This window comes from Pleurodeles waltl, chromosome 1_2 (genome assembly GCF_031143425.1).
Source record: "Pleurodeles waltl isolate 20211129_DDA chromosome 1_2, aPleWal1.hap1.20221129, whole genome shotgun sequence".
Classification (NCBI taxonomy): domain Eukaryota; kingdom Metazoa; phylum Chordata; class Amphibia; order Caudata; family Salamandridae; genus Pleurodeles; species Pleurodeles waltl.
The window spans coordinates 329,994,460-330,013,713 of record NC_090437.1 but is presented as its reverse complement, the minus strand read 5'-3'; the positions used below and the strand labels follow the sequence as shown (position 1 = coordinate 330,013,713).

At 44.5% G+C, this 19,254-nt stretch overlaps 1 protein-coding gene across 1 annotated transcript in view; it reads right to left on the bottom strand.

The window, feature by feature from the left end:
• The window catches only part of HACD4 (3-hydroxyacyl-CoA dehydratase 4), a 268,024-nt gene that overhangs the window by 150,795 nt on the left and 97,975 nt on the right, over nucleotides 1–19,254 (bottom strand). Inside the window, exon 2 of the mRNA XM_069239081.1 lies at nucleotides 15,265–15,371. Coding sequence (XP_069095182.1) covers nucleotides 15,265–15,361 — 97 coding nt within the window. The 5' untranslated portion in view covers nucleotides 15,362–15,371. The remainder of the gene's footprint in view (nucleotides 1–15,264; nucleotides 15,372–19,254) is intronic.

Sequence of the window (19,254 nt, the reverse complement as noted above, 5' to 3'; positions counted from 1 at the left end):
AAAATGCAGTAGTACAGAGTAGAGTAGTGTAGAGTACAGTGGCAGAGAGTGCAGTGTTGCAGAGTAGAGTGTCAGAGTAACGTGGTGTATAGTAGAGCAGCACATAGAGCAGTGGTGCAGAGTACAGTGGTGCAGAATGGAGTGCAGTTGCGTACAGTGCAGTTTCTTAGAGTGAATTGGAATAGAGTGCATTGAACTAGAGTGCAGTGGTTTAAAGTGCAGTGGGGCAGAGTGGCATAGAGTGCAGTGTCTTAGAGTAGACTGTTTCACAGTAGAGTGAAGTGGAGAGGTGCACGCTAGGGTGCAGTTGCGTAGAGTGGCATAGAATGTACTGGCATAGAGTAAAGTGGTGTAGAGTGCCATGGCATAGCGTGCAGTGGTGCAGAGTACATTAGAGTGATGTACAGTGTATTGGTGTAGAGTGGAGGGACATAGAGTTGAATGTTACAGAGTAAAGTGCCCAATCATGTAGTGCATATAGAGTGCAGTGGCGTACAGTGCAGTGTACAGAGTGGCAATAAGTGGAGTTGACCAGAGTAGATTGGTGTGGCCTAGACTGGAGTGGTGTAGCGTGCAGATATGCAAAGCGCAGTGGTATAGAGAGGCAGAAAGTGCATTGGCATAGAGTAGAGTGGTTCAGAGTAGAGTAGAGAGGCATAGCATGAAGTGGCATAGAGTGGAGTAGAGCACACTGTCCCAAAAGTGAAGTGGCATGGAGTGGTGTAAAGTGGAGTGGTGCAAAGTAGGGTGCAGTGGAGTGGAGTGAAGTATGCATGGTGCGGTAGCACACTATCATAACAGACAACACTTTTTTGATTGAAAAGACCATTACATTTGCACAGCCATACAGTTTTTCTAATAAAACTATACAGTGCACAGATGATGTGTGAAAATTGCATCACCTAATGTAATGATTTGTTTTAATCATATTAAGGTATTTGTTTCCAGCACAGTTCAAAATTAACAAAAATGGGCTTCATTTGTGTTCCTAATTCTAATATATTCTGAAATCCTTGTGTAGTTAATTTAAATGTTGTCATCTGATAGAAATAACTCTTTCCTACCCCCAGTATCTAGCAAATTGTCACATAAATCCTCTCACTTTGAAGACAAAGAAAGAAGAGTAAACACCAAGCTCCCCTGAAGACAGAGCCAGTCATTTGAACTTGTTCTTTGAATGCACAGCAAATGTGATAAGATAAGAACAAGATTTATAGGCCTGCGTACAGAAAGGGAGCTTTTGAAGTACACTGTAAATACGGTTTGGGCAAGGGAAGGGACAAACTCAAGCTGGACAGCCTAAAACAAATAAAGCCAGCAAATTGAAAGCAACAAAATGTGAGTTACAAACCACAAAGCCAATAGCAAGCACCTTGCAGAATGCATTCTCAGGGAAGCTCTATGAATGTACTTAAAGTGGCAGCCGTATGATACTTTGTGAGGAAAGTCCAGTATTTTAGCCCAGTCCATTTCTTGCAGAGGTTTAGCCACATCAATCTGTCAGGGAGTATGACAAGACATCCTGGCATGGTCTCCATGTTGCAGGAAAGATCTGTACACCCATCTTTTCAGTTTGCCACCAGTCCCTATGGTGTAGAGCTTTTGGCACACCTCATTTAGGGTTAGTGCTAGATGGCAGACATGAAGTAGGGCATTTAATGATTGTTTAAAGTGTTTGTAAGTAAGGAGTTGGCCCGGGTGAAGATGGTTGTCTGCCACAAGGGTTTAGAAATCTAGTATCTCGCTGTCCAGAAACAAGTACCCCAATTTTTGGACAACTGCAGCATGCCACTGATGGGGTTGCCCTTAGCACAGCTGTCCTGTGCGAGTGGGGAGGCCTCGGAATGGTGGTGCAGGAGCACAGGGTTTCTTCATGTCAATGAGTTTATAGGTTCTAGCAAGGTAAGAGAAAGCTGTGCAGGATTGTCCTGGATGGTGTTCCTTAGAATTGTCAGTAGGAAACAATGAGTAGTGCAGTAAGCCCTCCTTAAAGTATTTACAGATAAACCCCATCTCAAGCAGTGGGTAGCAGGGAGCCAGCGAGCCACCCTTTGGTCCTGTATAGCTAAATAATAGCGTTCTAATTCTGGAAGGTCTTATCTACCCACAGTCACAGGTAGCTTTAGAGTGGAAAGAGCTACCCAATCGGGCCCCAGAGATTAAATCTGATGTGTGGTGTGTCTGAAGAAGGAATGAGGGATGAGCAGGGGAAGGTTTGCAATAATCAGGGTAGCACACCATCTTCGTTAGTGCCACATGGACCACTACAGAAAGCAGAAGAGCAGACCAAAAAAGCAAACTGGGCTCTGAGGAACTGTGTCACTCTGTTGAGATTTTCATCCTGCAAATCAGTTGGAAAATGGTAGATATTATTCCCTGGGTATCGAAAGGTAACTGGTTCCCAGTTCAATCTGAGGTCTAACTGTATATAAAGGGGACAATAGTACCATATGTTAAAGAAACACTAATTACATTTTAAAATCTTTCTCATGTGCTTTCATTTTGTTTGTGCAATTTACATCCCAAATATTTTGAAGATTCTATGTAGGGATAAGCCAGATCTCTGGTTTGGGTTTTGCTCAGTTGCAAAACTATTTTAAGACATGGACAGAGTGGGCAATTGCCTTGCACACCCTTCACAAGCATGAACAGCTGACCATTGCACCAGAAGTGGTCTCCAGGATGGGTTGGTGCTGCTTATTCAACTACTTGACAGTGCCTCTTCTGTTTCTCTCCTCACTGCCTTGGCAACTCCCCAGGTACGTGATACCTTCCAGTACTCTTGGTGGACCCATCTTGTCTGATTTTAGGAATTGTCCTATCTTGTTCTTGTCTTCCTTATTTATCCAGTTCTTAGCAACAAAAAAAACATTGAATCTCTTGCTGTGGATCTCCCATCTGATCTCAATTTCATCCTCCTCTTTTATTATCTTTGATTGGTTACTGAGGTTCCCGGCTCTGAGATTAATGTAGAGTTCCAGGAGTACACCAGGAGTTGACTACAAACAAGTTGTGGGTACTTCCAGTCCTGACATTAGGTGTGAGACTATTGCCCACACCATCTGTCCTGCCTCATTACATTTTGTTTCTAGGTTCAAAGTCCATTGGAGGTTGAGGTGAGCCAGATGGTCTTGTTCAACTTGTTTAAACTAGCTTAAGGTTACTTATCTTAATGTTTCCCAAATTGTTTGCCATGGGTTTTAAAATGTTTAGAAACATATTTAAAATGTTGCTGTAACTTTCTCTCCAAGAAGGATTAGGTAGGGGTGATGGCCTTTACACAGTGCTGAAGGGCATTAATTTACTACTGAACAAGGACGACATGTGACACCTGAATGTAGCATACCAGGAGGCAATCACAAAAAGACCACAGCGAATAAATTGTGCTATGTAAAAAAGAGTAAATAAAAACCCTGATAATATGATGGGGTATGGCCTCTCTTGGATGTGTCTGTAAAGCTGACATTTGTTGGCGAATTCATGGCCTAAAGTTTGACCCTTTGTCCTGAATGTTTGTCCCGATTTGACCCTTTATCCTAAATTTTCTACAGTCCTGTCCAGAATTTGCCTCGATGCCTACGTAGCCGATGGTTTTTAGCTGTGCTGCACAGCATCCCCCATGCTGCCCAGCATACTAAAGAACTAAAAAAAATGCTTAAAAAATGCAGCTACATCTTTTTATAGGCATGCACATCACGATCCAAGTTTTAGTAACTATAAAGAATAGAAAAAATGTTACGGTGCATTTTTTGGGCAGATGAAGGGAACAGCACCAGGAGATGGAAGTAAAGGGGAGGACAAAGCAACACGGGACGGGGCAGAATCTGCATGGGGGTTGGTGGTGCGCATGAAGGGTGGAACCTCCACAGGGTGAGCTAGGGGTAAAAGGAGAGAGTAGAGCACTAGGGAGAAAAAAAAAAAGAGTGAAAAAGAGTAATGTGGAGCTGGTAATAAGAAGCACATAGGGGAAAATGCAACGTAGGGATCTGGGGGAGATGCAAAGAGGCAAGACAGAAGAACATCAGACCACGACCACAGTGAGGGAAGAGAAGTATATGAGGGAGATACATGGAAAACAGAGGCACTCCTGTGTAGTGCTCGAACAAAAAGTAGCGCCTGACAAAATAAGCAGTGGAAGGACACATGTAATATGTCCATACCCCAGAGGAGGAGCAGGGAGTGGACGGAAAGCTTACATGCACTAATAAATACAAAGCAAGCAAATGTTCGTAACAATCCAACCAATGGTAATGGAATGAGCGGGATTTAAGTCCCCCTATAAACTAAGAATATGTCTCGCAACAGGGTGCGTATGTCATCTAGTAGGCTGAACCTAAAAGATAGGTAGATTCACTAATTTTTCCAAGCCATTATTTCGCTAGCAAACCAGGTTCAAGTTTTCTCAAATGTATTTTCCTTAAGTAGATAACATTCAGCAACACTGTGGCACTGCTACTTTGGTAGGAATGATATCTATCTTTGTGGTGACAAAATGGAAAAGCTTTCCTTCAAGCAACCTGTTGTGAAAGGGGTTAGGAGTCATTATTACCAGATCGTTTTTTTTTGTTCCAGGGCGTTCAGTGAACACCTTGTATCAAAATAGTTTACTAATCATAATATTGGATAGAATTTTGGTCTTGAAAAATCCTTGTACACTAGAGGGCGTAGCATCAGTATTTAACTGTGAAAACTAATTTATTTTTGTGTTAAAGACTTAAGGTCCTGATTACGACCTTGGCGGAATTGATACTCTCTCACAAATGTGACGGAGATCCCGCCCGCCGTCTTACAAGTTCCATTATAGCCTATGGAACTTGTAAAAATGTGGGCGGGGTATCTGTCCCGTTTGTGATGGAGTAATGCTCTGTGCCAAGGTCGTAAATCAGGCCCATAGATTTCCTTTTTCCCAAGACAAATGAATCTCAAAGTTTACTGCCGTGGTTAAGTGTGAATACATGATTTCAACTTTTGAAAGACTGAAGAATCTCTTTCTGAAGCCTATGTTTATCAACTACCCAGCAGACAAGACAATAAAAGGTTTTCCAAGAAAATATTTCATAACGATTCTTTCAGCTGCTTTTTACCCAATGCCCCAGGGCAAGTGCCTGTCCCTCCACCATCACGTCCTGGGTAACTGCCTAGAAACTCAGGAGCCACACCTCTGATAAAACTTATTGTGTTTTATTTAATGACTAGTTAAATGCGTTGCTTGATTAAAGAACATGGTAAGCACGGTCAATAAATTACGACAGCAAACGCGATATAAAAGTGGTTTCACCGGCCCTGCTAAAGTTATTCGGTAATAGCTGCCGAATAATGTCAGCTACTAGGTTTACCTCATTCGACCTCTACAGAGAACAAGGAAATGCCTAAATCACATTTGAGGCACAGGCAGAACGCTGGCAGCTACACAGGCCGTAGCTTGAAAAGGGGAATGCGTGAGGATCCGCACGAGGAGATTGAAATATCTGGAATCAAGACTTCTCCAACCAGCTCCTTGAGAATGCGCTAGGAAACTAGGCTCGTCGGTTCTTTCTGTAGACATGGCGCTAAAGAGGCAGGCAAACCTCCGCTCCTACTTATTTCGGGATTTCGGGTGTGGAGGAGAATTTCGATCTCTGTGCTGGCACATTTCAGCAGGTCAAACATGCTAAATACATTGAAGAAGTACTTTTAGCATTTGTTGCTGCGAATTTATATCCTGGATTTATCTGAGTTTTGTCATATATTTTCCACATTTTCTTCTCCACAACTAGGCGTAGGAGGTATTAACTACACCCAGTTGATTCCTTACCCAGGGGAATATGCGCTTATCCGGATGCGACCCCCCTGTTCCAGGCACTCATTAATGAGGTGTTCTCTCCAAAGCAAAAGAAAGACAGATCATTATTCTGGAATTACAGTCAATACAGTAGTCCAATCATCAATGAGTTGAGGGATCGAAATCTAATAAGCACTTAGGGCCGTATTTATACTCTGGTTGCGCCGAATTTGCGTCGTTTTTTTCGACGCAAATTCGACGCTAAACTAACGCCAACTAACGCCATATTTATACTATGGCGTTAGACGCTTCGGGCGCCAAAGTGCCCGGAGTGTGCGTCATTTTTTAGCGTGAACCCCTTCCTTGCGTTAATGATATGCAAGGGAGGCGTTCCCGTCTTAAAAAATGACTCCCAGGCCTTTACGTGGTATTTATACTCCCGGGCAAAAATGACGCCCGGGAGTGGGCGTGGCCAAAAACGGCGCATTTGCGCCGCTTTTTAACGCCTGGGTCAGGCATGGCGTTAGGGGACAAGTGGGCTCAAAATGAGCCCAGAGTGCCCTCCCCTGCCCCCAGGGACCCCCCCTGCCACCCTTGGCCACCCCAGGAGGACACCCAAGGATGGAGGGACCCATCCCATGGACATTAAGGTAAGTTCAGGTAAGTTTTTATTTTTTTATTTTTTGTGGCATAGGGGGGCCTGATTTGTGCCCCCCTACATGCCACTATGCCCAATGACCATGCCCAGGGGACAGAAGTCCCCTGGGCATGGCCATTGGGCAAGGGGGCATGACTCCTATCTTTACAATGATAGGAGTCATGTTGATGGGGGATGGGCGTCGAAAAAAAATGGCGCAAGTCGGGTTACGACGATTTTTTCGACGTAACCTGACTTGCCCCATTTTAAGACGCCCACACGCCATTTTCCCCCTACGCCGGCGCTGTCTGGTGTACGTGGCTTTTTTCCACGCAAACCAGGCAGCGCCGGTCTGCTTGCGCCGGCTAACGCCATTCCATAAATACGGCGCCCGCATGGCGCTTCAGAATGGCGTTAGACGGCGCAAAATTTTTTGACGCTAAACTGCGTTAGCGCAGTTTAGCGTCAAAAAGTATAAATATGGGCCTTAGGGCCGTATTTATACTCTGGTTGCGCCGAATTTGCGTCGTTTTTTTAGACGCAAATTCGACGCTAAACTAACGCCAACTAACGCCATATTTATACTATGGCGTTAGACGCTTCGGGCGCCAAAGTGCCCGGAGTGTGCGTCATTTTTTAGCGTGAACCCCTTCCTTGCGTTAATGATATGCAAGGGAGGCGTTCCCGTCTTAAAAAATGACTCCCAGGCCTTTACGTGGTATTTATACTCCCGGGCAAAAATGACGCCCGGGAGTGGGCGTGGCCAAAAACGGCGCATTTGCGCCGCTTTTTAACGCCTGGGTCAGGCATGGCGTTAGGGGACAAGTGGGCTCAAAATGAGCCCAGAGTGCCCTCCCCTGCCCCCAGGGACCCCCCCTGCCACCCTTGGCCACCCCAGGAGGACACCCAAGGATGGAGGGACCCATCCCATGGACATTAAGGTAAGTTCAGGTAAGTTTTATTTTTTTTATTTTTTGTGGCATAGGGGGGCCTGATTTGTGCCCCCCTACATGCCACTATGCCCAATGACCATGCCCAGGGGACAGAAGTCCCCTGGGCATGGCCATTGGGCAAGGGGGCATGACTCCTATCTTTACAATGATAGGAGTCATGTTGATGGGGGATGGGCGTCGAAAAAAAATGGCGCAAGTCGGGTTACGACGATTTTTTCGACGTAACCTGACTTGCCCCATTTTAAGACGCCCATACGCCATTTTCCCCCTACGCCGGCGCTGTCTGGTGTACGTGGCTTTTTTCCACGCAAACCAGGCAGCGCCGGTCTGCTTGCGCCGGCTAACGCCATTCCATAAATACGGCGCCCGCATGGCGCTTCAGAATGGCGTTAGACGGCGCAACATTTTTTGACGCTAAACTGCGTTAGCGCAGTTTAGCATCAAAAAGTATAAATATGGGCCTTAGACTGGCAAAATTGAAGTCAAAGTAGACCTCCCGAAGCATCTTGCCACAGTTTAGTCAATTTGATCCCATTTGAAGTAGATTTTTTAGACCAATCTATGAGGAAAGCAGTGTCTTTAAAGAATTAAATAATGCAGTACAAACTTGCTGAGTGAGAAACAAGCAGCCCCTGTCACCAAATTCGCTTAGGGTCACTAGTGTAAGTTTTTCTTTGCAGATTTCAAGCACTGAAATCACAAATAATTTGCTGAGTACTCATGAGAATATGTAACAGATGTACGATCAATTAATCAATGAATCATTGGATTTGTAAAGCATGGCTTATCACCCTGAGGGTTATCCAGACACTGAGGGTTGTCACTGTGAGTCAGTAGCTACTCCTCAAAGAGCCATGTCTTGAACTTTCTATCGAGGAGGGTGTGTGAGGTGCTTAGGTGGGAGGTGGGGGGAGTCATTCCAGATCTTGGCAGTGAGGTAGAAGAGACGCCCTCCACTGCGGCTGTGTCAAACTCTCGGGACATACACAAGGACAAGAGTTGTTGAACGGAGTTCCCTGGTAGGCTGGTGGAAGGAGAGTCTGTGGTTGATTAGACTGGGTCCAGTGTTGTGGAGGGCTTTATATGTAATGGTGAGAGCCTTGAATTTGCAACTCGTGTGCACAGGCAACCAATGGAGACTTCTGAGGTTGGGGGTGATGTGGCTCCATCTGGGGAGGTGCAGGACAAGTCTCGGTGCTGTTTCTGGATGGTCTGGAGGCGGTTTGAGGAGCTGGGTGGGGAGTCCGACACCAAGAGCATTTCCGTAGTCTAGTCTGTGGGGATGACGGCTTGGGTGACTGTCTTTCTGGTTTCGAAGGGGATCCATCTGAAGATCTTCTGTAGGATGCAATGGTTGTGGAAGCTGGAGGAGGCTACTGCGCTTCAATGTATATTACCAGGTATACTGAGAGCAGTCTTTTCGCATAAGTAAATGTGACATTTCCACCTGTGGAAATGAGAAGCAAAAGTTATTTTGTACTGGTTAACCTTTATATTTCACAGTTGGGAATATATATTCCCAATAGGAAACTATTTTCTCAATGTAGACAACTCTATGCTTACACTCCCATCAGTTTTGAGGTGTTCCCTCCTCATTCTTGCTTAAAAATGCAGGAGTACAAAACAGGATGATTGGTGCCATGGAGAGCAAACAATTCACACAAAAGAAGCAGACAGGCAATTAATTGTTCAAATTGGTCTTGAGTTTATTTGTCTGAATGTAGGAAGGCTATGTTCATATTGTTTAGAAACCTTTGGCACAATTCAAAATGGCAAAGCTTCAAAAGATGGGAATCAACTTTTTAAATTTACTGTTACATTTGGAACACATGTCTGACTTATGGGATTGACCAATAATCTTTTTGATACACCTACATGAGTATTCCTGTTATAGATTTCCAGGATTGCACCAATTCACAAAAAACATCCACTTGATGCAGAATGGTGTATTTGCACCAATTTCCGTTTTTTCCTGACAGGGAATTTATTTTGTTCTGTGCAGAAATCTTTTCCTTATGCAACTATTAATAATGGAAGTCTACCATTACCTTTCTTTTCAAGGAAAGGCTATGAAGACCTGTGTGCTTTTCAACGGTGGAAAGCTGCTTGAAAGAGATTCATGTGAATACATAAACCTAAAACGTTATAGCTGTTCACCGAGTTCCCTCTAGTTCACCCTACCGAACCCTCTTACCCACCTGTAACCTTAAGGGCCATATTTATACTTTTTGACGCACAACTGCGCCAACGCAGTTGTGCGTCAAAAAAGTTAACGCCGGCTAATGCCATTCTGAAGCACCATGCGGGCGCCGTATTTATTCAATGACGTTAGCCGGCGTTAGCCGGCAGAGCTGCCTGGTGTGCGTGAAAAAAAATTACTTACACCAGGCAGCGCCGGCGTAGGGGAAAATGGAGCTTGGGCGCCAAAAAATGGGGCAAGTCAGGCTGAGGCAAAATATTCGCCTCAACCCGATTTGCGCCATTTTTTTTTACTCCCAACCCCCATTGAAATGACTCCTGTCTTAGCAAAGACAGGAGTCATGCCCCCTTGCCCAATGGCCATGCCCAGGGGACTTATGTCCCCTGGGCATGGTCATTGGGCATAGTGGCATGTAGGGGGGCACAAATCAGGCCCCCCTATGCTACAAAAAAAAATAAAAAATTACTTACCTGAACTTACCTTATGTTCCCTGGGATGGGTCCCTCCATCCTTAGGCGTCCTCCTGGGGTGGGCAAGGGTGACAGGGGGGGTCCCTGGGGGCATGGGAGGGCACCTCTGGGCTCCTTCCGAGCCCACAGGTCCCTTAACGCCTGTCCTGACCAGGCGCTAAAAAACAACGCAAAAGCGGCTGTACGTCATTTTTTTTGACCTGCCCACTCCCGGGCGTGGTTTTTGCCCGGGAGTGTAAATACGGCGCACATGCCTCGGAGTCAATTTTTTAGACGGGAACGCCTACCTTGCATATCATTAACGCAAAGTAGGTGTCCACGCTAAAAAGTGACGCAAACTCCATGGACTTTGGCGCTAGACGAGTCTAACGCCAGAGTATAAATATGGAGTTAGTTTTGCGTAAAAAAAAAACGACGCAAATCCGGCGCAAACGGAGTATAAATATGCCCCTAAATGTATTATTATGGAAACCCCACCTGACAGGCAGATATTTTGGGCCCGGATTTATTAACCCTTTGCGCAAAATAACAAGGTAAGAGAGACAGCACTAAGCTATGGCACAATTCTGCTCTTTCATAGCACTGGCAAACCGCGGAAGCCAAACGCCAACACAAGCACCCTTGTCTCATGGTGCAAGGCTGCCTGTGACAAGGGAAGGATTGTTTTTGTGCAGGAAGGAATGTCTTCCTTCACAAAAACAATCTTTGGAGGCTTATTCCTCATATCCTGCAGTGCACAGCACATATAAAAAGAGGAAACAACAAGGAGCAATAGATACATTTCTCGTTAGTACGCCTCTCTGTTGTAGGCGCACTATTCGGGTGCAATCCCAGGTTTACTGCCCTTAGTAAATCTGGGATTATGTCAAATTCCATGGGTGGATACATGAGAAGATTCATGCTTCACCCATGGAATGCCTAGCACAACAAAATTAATGTAACACAGCTCAGGCGCTTTCTCGCTGTTACATTACTTTCCTTTACAAAGTCCCGCAAGGCGGTGCAAATCACCGCCTTCGTGGCTTTGTAATCCCACTTAAGGATTTGCATTGCCTTGCAAGGACAACGCAAGTCCTTATTAAATATGCCCCCTGGTTCTATGACTCAAGAAGTTGAGACCCATATTTATACATTTTTAGCGCCGCATTTGCGCCGCTTTTTTAACGCAAAAGCGGCGCAAACTTACAAAATCCAATTGGATTTTGAAAGTTTGCGCCGCCTTTGCGTTAAAAAGCGGGGCAAATGCGGCACTAAAAAAGTATAAATATGGGCTTGAATTTATTAAAAGCTTAGTGTTATTAGCTAGGAAACGTTAACAATTCTGTTACAGATGTAAAGTTGTATTTATGTTTCTAAATTACGGAAAGAGATTTTTCTAGTTTCTATTTTAAAAGTAAATATAGTGTATAGCTACTCAAATAGAGATTTCCGGTGCTAGAGGAATAAGCAGCACACCCTGCCAAATTAGAACAGCCAAGTTTTCAGTGGTTTGCAGAACACAGCCTCTGTTGGACTCAGGAGAGGTTGGGGGGCCTGGTGGAGGATGCAGGAGTTCCATATTTTAGATGCTAAAGGAACCCCCCACCCTGTCCTACACGACAGATCGACGAAATGAGCCAGTCTGAGATCCTAACGCTCTACTAACCTCAAAGGACAAAAAGGGGGACACCAGATTCCTTAAATAGTGTGGTCTAGATTGAACAAGTGCTCTGAAAAAGAGCACAATGCTTTACATTGCAGTGGTTTAGCCATAGGCAGCTAATGGAGATCCATCAAATTAATCCAAATAGCTGGGAATTTGCTAATGTGGCCAAGGAGACATGTGGCTGTGTTCTGGATCGTTTGGAGTTTTTTAAATGAGACCTTCAAACCTCCTAAATACAAAATATTGCCATTGCCCACACACAAAATGAATGCTGCCTGGACGATATTCCTTTCAGTGGACGCTGGCAGGAGTCAAAGAATCTTACTGGGGTACCTCAGCATACCGAAACAGGAGCCCATTACATTGTTCACCTGATGATCGAGACTCAGGGCCAGATGTAGTAAGGCGTTTGCATGTCGCAAACTGCAAAAATCGCAGTTTGCGGCATGCAAATGGCCGAACGCGATGCTCATTCCCAAATTGCGATTCGGTACCGACTCGCAATTTGGGAATGCGACTCGCAAATAGGAAGGGTCCCTTCTTATTTGCGACTCGCATCGCAATTCAGAGTTCCTTTGTGACCGCGAATGCGGTCGCAAACCAACTCGCAGTTACCACAAGTGTCACACTGGTGGTAACTCATTCGCAAAAGGGAGAGGGTCCCCAGGGGACCCCTTCCCCTTTGTGAATGTCGACCAAAATATTTTTTCAGAGCAGGCAGTGGTCCTGAAAAAAACGAAACCAAATGGTTTTGGTTTATTTTTCATTTTGCAACTCGTTTTCCTTTAAGGAAAACGTGCTGCAAAATGAAAAAAAATAATGCTTTGTTTATAAAGCAGTCACAGACATGGAGGTCTGCTGACTACAGCAGGCCACCATCCCTGTGAGTGCAGGGACTCGCTATGGGGTCGCAAAATGCGACCCACCTCATGAATATTGATGAGATGGGTCTTTTCGACCCCATAGCGAGTCGCAGAAGGTGTCAGAGACACCAATCTGCATCCGATTTTGCGACTTGCAAATTGCGAGTCGTCAGACTCGCAATTTGCAAGTCGCAAAATTGGATTTTCCTACATCTGGCCCTCAGTTCCTTACGGCCACATTCCCAGGTTCTTTTCTACGTTTTTGACCCATGTTAGAGGGTCTGGTACCTCCGGTTACCAGGGTGAGCGCCATAAGCCTGGCTGGTTCCCAGTTACAAAAAATTCTGTTTTGCTGCCATTGAGTTTGACACACTAAGGTTTACAAAAAAATGTGATGGATGGAATGCTGTTATTTTGCACACCATGCCACCTCAGTTTAAACCCAGCCATATGCTCCCTGAGCCGAAACACAAGCAGCCCAGGACCAGTTTCACCCTAGTTAGGGCTCAATACTCAGGTATAGCTTGCTTCCTGTGACACAAGGCCCACACCTGGGCATACATGTCCCACTTGGGGAGATGATGGATAGAATGCTTGAATTAATCTCAGCCAGTGCGCATTACTGAGGGACGCATCGCAATCCATCAATATTTTGCACCCATTGCCACCACTGAGTATGCAGCAGTTCAGGCCATCCAGTGGGCAACAGCTTCCAGACAGAGTTTAAGTTGAGGGGAGCTCTTTCTTGAATTAGAAGCCAAAGAAACCACTAACTGTGTGCCGTCAGGGTAAGAGATTATAGAAAAGCCAAAAGATTCCAGTATGTTTGCTGAAGGGCAGAGAAGTTAAAAAGCAAAGGGCTCTACAAAGAGGCCTGCAGCATCCCACAAGTGATAAGGTGCATTGTGAATTGTAACCTTCGGACACCATCTGGAAGGATGAATGCTACAGAGGTGAGCCAAAGAAGATCCTTCTTATTAATCCTGCAGTTCGCATGTCTCCTGAAAGGAACTGGGTGGGATACTTTGTCAAAGGCAGCACACAAACCCAAACGGATGAATGCTGCTGGCCCACTCATATCCAATGTCTCATTGAGATCTTCCATGACCCAAAGGACTGCAGACTCTGTGCTGTGTCTCAGATAAAAACCTGACTAAGGCGTGTTTTTCTAATTGGAATCCCACAGTCTACTTCACATCAATAGACAGTTATCTGATTTAAGATGTTGGCCTGAAAAGGTAAAAAAGAAATGGGCCGATAGTTTCCAACTTAGAAGTGTCCAGAGTTGATTTTCTAGCCATGGAGTAACAACACCTATGCTACTTGAGCTGCCTCTGCCACTGTTCCCCAAGTATAGAAACATGCTGCTGAGACAGGGGCGGCCATTTTCAGGATCCAAGGAGGTGCTGAATCAGACGGAGAGCCAGATTTAATAGATTTCAAGAGTATATCAAGCTGGGGCTTATCTAGGAGCTCGAAGTCCGATAACTAGTATTTCTTATGAGCCTGGCTCGGGCAATAAGAGATGGAAGGCTCCGCTCCGTACCTACCCAGGAAAGTTGAATAAATATCCGCCACTTTATTCAGGAAAAAGTTGGCCAGTTCACTGCACTTCTCCCCAAATATTCTATCCATGTGAGTCTTAAATGCAAGTCCAACAGGGACTTTTCGATGGAAAATATTTTCTTTGTGGAACTGTGTGAGTTATCAATTTTTCACCATAGTACGCTACCTGTGCCTTTGTGATTGCCTTGAGCTACTCTTTATGTGCCTCTTTATATCTTGCATTGGCTGTTGAGTCATATAATCTGTGGCAGATGCATTCTGTGTTTTTGCATTTTTTTCTTTTGGGCTAGGAACACATGACTGAACCACAGCACCGGTAAATGGCTTTTTCTTTTTGATCACAGCAATACAGAAATGAGGGGATTAAGAGCAAAATTCATCCATACCCTCACATTTTTTCCAGAACCTCAACTTGGGTGTCTCATAAGGAACTGGAAGATGCCAAAAGGTTACAAAATCTCATAGGGTCAAGTCTGGATCATTTCCTATATGGAACAGGCTGTGCCTAACAAGGCAGGGCCCTAGAATTCATATCAATACTCACGAATATCATGTAATAGTTTGTTCAGACCAAAGGAATCAGAAGGTTAACCACAAGGATTGTAAGAGAGCTGGGCACACACTGGATCCATTTGTAGCGGACTTACATATTTGTGTGAGTTGGATAGCTTCGAGGTCCTTTATGAGGTTAAGGGCAGCAAAACACACAGGATCTTCAAAATGTAAATTAAGATAACCTAATAGTGTAAAATTGGCATATTTGATTGCTGATGGGGCAAGTGCATCTGCAAGCCTGATGCAGCAGCTAGCTTCGGGCCCTGGTGGACAATAAAGCAGGGCATCTGGAAATGCAAAGTTGCTGGAGATCAGTAAGAAAACAACGCATGAATGCTCCTAATAATCTGTGACTTGCTGGTTCCCAGAATTGCTCATATATGTAAATGGAAGTATAACTGGGACAGAAGCAGATCTTCCCATGCTTAACTATAACACAAACATTTAATCATTTTTGAACTTTACAAAAAGTTGAAAATTCACCCCTAAAAAGGCCCACTTGAGTAAATGATTGTCTTTATTCCAAAGAATTTTGTGAAACAGACCTTAATTTATTACAGGTCTGCATGCCACTCATCGCTTATCACTATGAAAAAAAGTGGCATACCACTTACCTTTTCCGAAGGACATGAATCTAGCTATCGTGTTGGAAAATATCCAAGAATGTCCGCAGAACTGAACCAGGTAATAAATGAAAAGGTAGGTCTCCATTTTCGGGTAGCTGAAACCATAAATAAAGTATTTAGCCAAGAGATTAGCATAATATATAGTTACTAAAACAGGCAGTTATAAAACGATTTTGATAACACTAACTATGTTGTTACCTTCTGACATTAGTGTTCACTAGAGAACCTGAATATACAGAACTATTTGTAAAACAAGTTTTAAGGGGGCATGACTTGATCCCAACAAAAGATGGCCGCTATTTGATCCAGTTCGGCGAAGGTCAAGGAGAGAGAAATAAATTCACACTTCACATTCAGTCAGTAGTACTTTTCAAGTAAGGAAAGGCATTTCTGAAGCTTTTCTTATGAAGACTTGTTAACCTGAAGGATGTTTTATGGAAACAATTACAGTTAATTGACTGGCATGATTTGCGCGCTGAGGTGACAAGTTGTGCCTGCCATTTTTTATTCTTCTGACAGATATTTGTAATTTTTCACTGCATCTTTGTCAGAGCACCGTTAGTTATTAACGCCCTTTCACAGAGAGCTTTTACATACAAGAGCATGTCTTTATTTATACAAGAACATAAGCAGTGGTTCGCTTTCATGAAGGGACTGCTTACTAATATACTGTTAAGCTTTAAACCTCCTGCGTTTTGTAATCTAGTGATTTAAGAGATGTTCTCTGGTGGAATCGATATTTCAAAGAAAGGTTCGAAAGTGAGCCAAATGAGAAATCTCACCTCCCATTTCACATTTCTATTAATAAAAGCTTGTGCTAGTTCTCCGCAAACTTGTTAGACCGAAGTCAATCACCAGCAGCTCTACGCTGAAAGTCTTTGCAAACAGAAACATTTTGGGCCATATTTATACTCTGTTTGCGCCAGATTTGCGTCGTTTTTTTTAACGCAAATTCGATGCAAAACGAACTCCATATTTATACTTTGGCGTTAGACGCATCTAGCGCCAAAGTTCATGGAGTTTGCGTCATTTATTAGCGTGGACACCTTCCTTGCGTTAATGATATGCAAGGTAGGCGTTCCCGTCTAAAAAATGACTCCGAGGCATGTGTGCCGTATTTATACTCCCGGGCAAAAATGACGCCCGGGAGTGGGCGGGTCAAAAATAATGACGTCCAGCCGCTTTTGCGTCATTTTTTAGCGCCTGGTCAGGGCAGGCGTTAAGGGACCTGTGGGCTCGGAAGGAGCCCAGAGGTGCCCTCCCATGCCCCCAGGGACACCCCCTGCCACCCTTGCCCACCCCAGGAGGACGCCCAAGGATGGAGGGACCCACCCCTGGGACATTAAGGTAAGTGCTGGTAAGTATATATATATTTTTTTGTGGCATAGAGGGGCCTGATTTGTGCCCCCCTACATGCCACTATGCCCAATGACCATGCCCAGGGGACATAAGTCCCCTTCGCATGGCCATTGGGCAAGGGGGCATGACTCCTGTCTTTGCTAAGACAGGAGTCATTTCAATGGGGGTTGGGAGTAAAAAAAAATGGCGCAAATCGGGTTGAGGTGAAAATTTTGCCTCAGCCGGACTTGCCCCATTTTTTGACGCCCAAGCTCCATTTTCCCCTACGCCGGCGCTGCCTGGTGTAAGTCATTTTTTTTTACGCACACCAGGCAGCTCCGCCGGCTAACGCCAGCTAACGTCATTGAATAAATACGGCGCCCGCATGGCGCTTCAGAATGGCGTTAGCCGGCGTTAAATTTTTTGATGCACAACTGCGTTGGCGCAGTTGTGCGTCGAAAAGTATAAATATGGCCCTTTATATTTATATACTGTGATCCTCTATTTGCTTTCATGAAGTGACTTTGGGGCATATTTATACTCTGTTTGTGCCGAATTTGTGTCATTTTTTTAACGCAAATTTGGCACAAATTTAACTCCATATTAATATTTTGACGCTAGACCTGTCTCGTGTCAAAATATTGGAGTTTGCACCATATTTTGGATGCGTGAACCCACCTTGCGTCAATGAGATGCAAGGTAGACGTTCCCATCCAAAAAAATGACGTTATCCCCATAGCACCATATTTATCCCCTGTGCTAAAATGACACACGGGTGGGAGGCAGACCCAAATAATGGCATTAAGCATGCTCATGCCATTATTTAACGAATGATTCAGACAAGGCGTTAGAGGACCTGTGGACCAATGTTCATGGTAAAACACCATGGAACGGGTCCACAAGTGGCCACCCTAAGCCCCAGGAACACCCCCACCCACACCAGACTGACAGCAGAGGATGGGGGACCCTATCCCAGGTAAGTAGGGTAAGTATAGGTAAGTATTTTGTCTTTTTTTTTTAAGTGCCATTGGGGGCCCTAATAAGGGGCTCCCTGCATGGCACTGGGTGCAATGGTCATGCCCAGGGGACACTGATCCCCTGTGCTGGCCATTGGGGTGGTGGGCTGTCTTTTATAAGACAGGAGTAATGTTTTTGGATGGTTGGGCATCTGGAAATGAGGCAAGGTTGGTTAGTAGCATTTGTTTGCCTTTAACCAGCCTAGCATCATTTTTTGAAGCAAAACCCCCTTCACCCCTACTGCCACCCCACCCGGCTAGCGTCTTTTTTTATGCTAGCCCAAGCTTAGCGCCAGCTTGCGGCATTCACTAAGTTTGTGCCCGGCTCATGCTTTGGAATGAAGCAAGCCGGCGGTAAACTTTTTGACGAAAAACTGTGTTAGCACAGTTTTGCACCAAAAAGTATATATATATGGGCCTTAACTTTAATAAGTTTTGACCTTAACCTCCCTCAATGTTTGTCATTTCCCATATTTACCTCTACCACGCTGGCATATTTCTCCCCTCTGCAGTTGCAAGTGCCTTGCTTTGTCCTGCCTGGCAAACTCTTTTTGATAATTACTGTGTTTTTATTTGAATTATTGTGTATTCAGTTGAGCTTTGCTTCTGCTGTTGAGGTTTCAGTGTCTTATTTTGCCCAAAAATAGAAATTAGTCATCCCTTCTTCAGTGTCTTTCTCCAAGAAAAGTACGTATTTTGATTCTCCTCACCGGCCACCCGGGCCAAGCAATATGAATAACTCAACTTTTGCTCAACAGGATCCCATTTTACCATCCTCACTGCTTTCAGCTGCATCTTTAACAGAGCTTCCAAACATACGCCAAAACTGTTACGTTTCTAACAACTTTACATACAAAAAAGCAAAAAAAAGAAAATCCTTCTTTATTGGTAAAAGCTTGTTCGCCTATTTCAGTGAAATTACTCTTGTACGAAATCAGGGCCCTTAGACCCTATATAGTGGAAACAAATAAAAGAGTATGAAATTTAGCTTAAAAATAGACCCTCATACATAAAAGAGTCACTGTGGTGGAGCAACGTTTAAGTGATCTTTGAGACTCTATTCACAAGATTAACCAGCTACAAACAGGGATTTCATTACTGAAAAATCAGATGGAAGACCTTGAAAATGGAAATACAAGGAACCAGTGGTTCCCAACCTGTGGTCCGGGGACCCCTGGGGGTCCGCGAAGCCTTCTCAGGGGGTCCGTGACTGCTTAGAAAATAAAAAATATTAACAAATATTGACAAACTAGGTCCCATGCTTCCAGAAATGTCTCAGTGGGGGGTCCCCGGATTCCAATGATGATTCAGTGGGGGGCCCTGGGTTCCATTAATGATAAAGTGGGCGTCCACAGAAGTCAAACGGTTCGGAACCATTGCAAGGAACAATCTCCAATTCTATGGCTTGCAGGAGGGATCATAAGGCTCTGACCCTATTTCCTACTTTCAATCTTACAGCTCAAAAGTTCTAGGGTTGCCAGATTCTGTACCATTAAACCTTCAAGTCTACATTTATAGGTGGTCATTACAACCCTGGCGGACGGTGTTAAAGCTGTGGAAATACCGCAAACAGGCCGGCGGACAAAAAAAGGGAATTATGAACCTGGCGGAAACCGCCAACTAA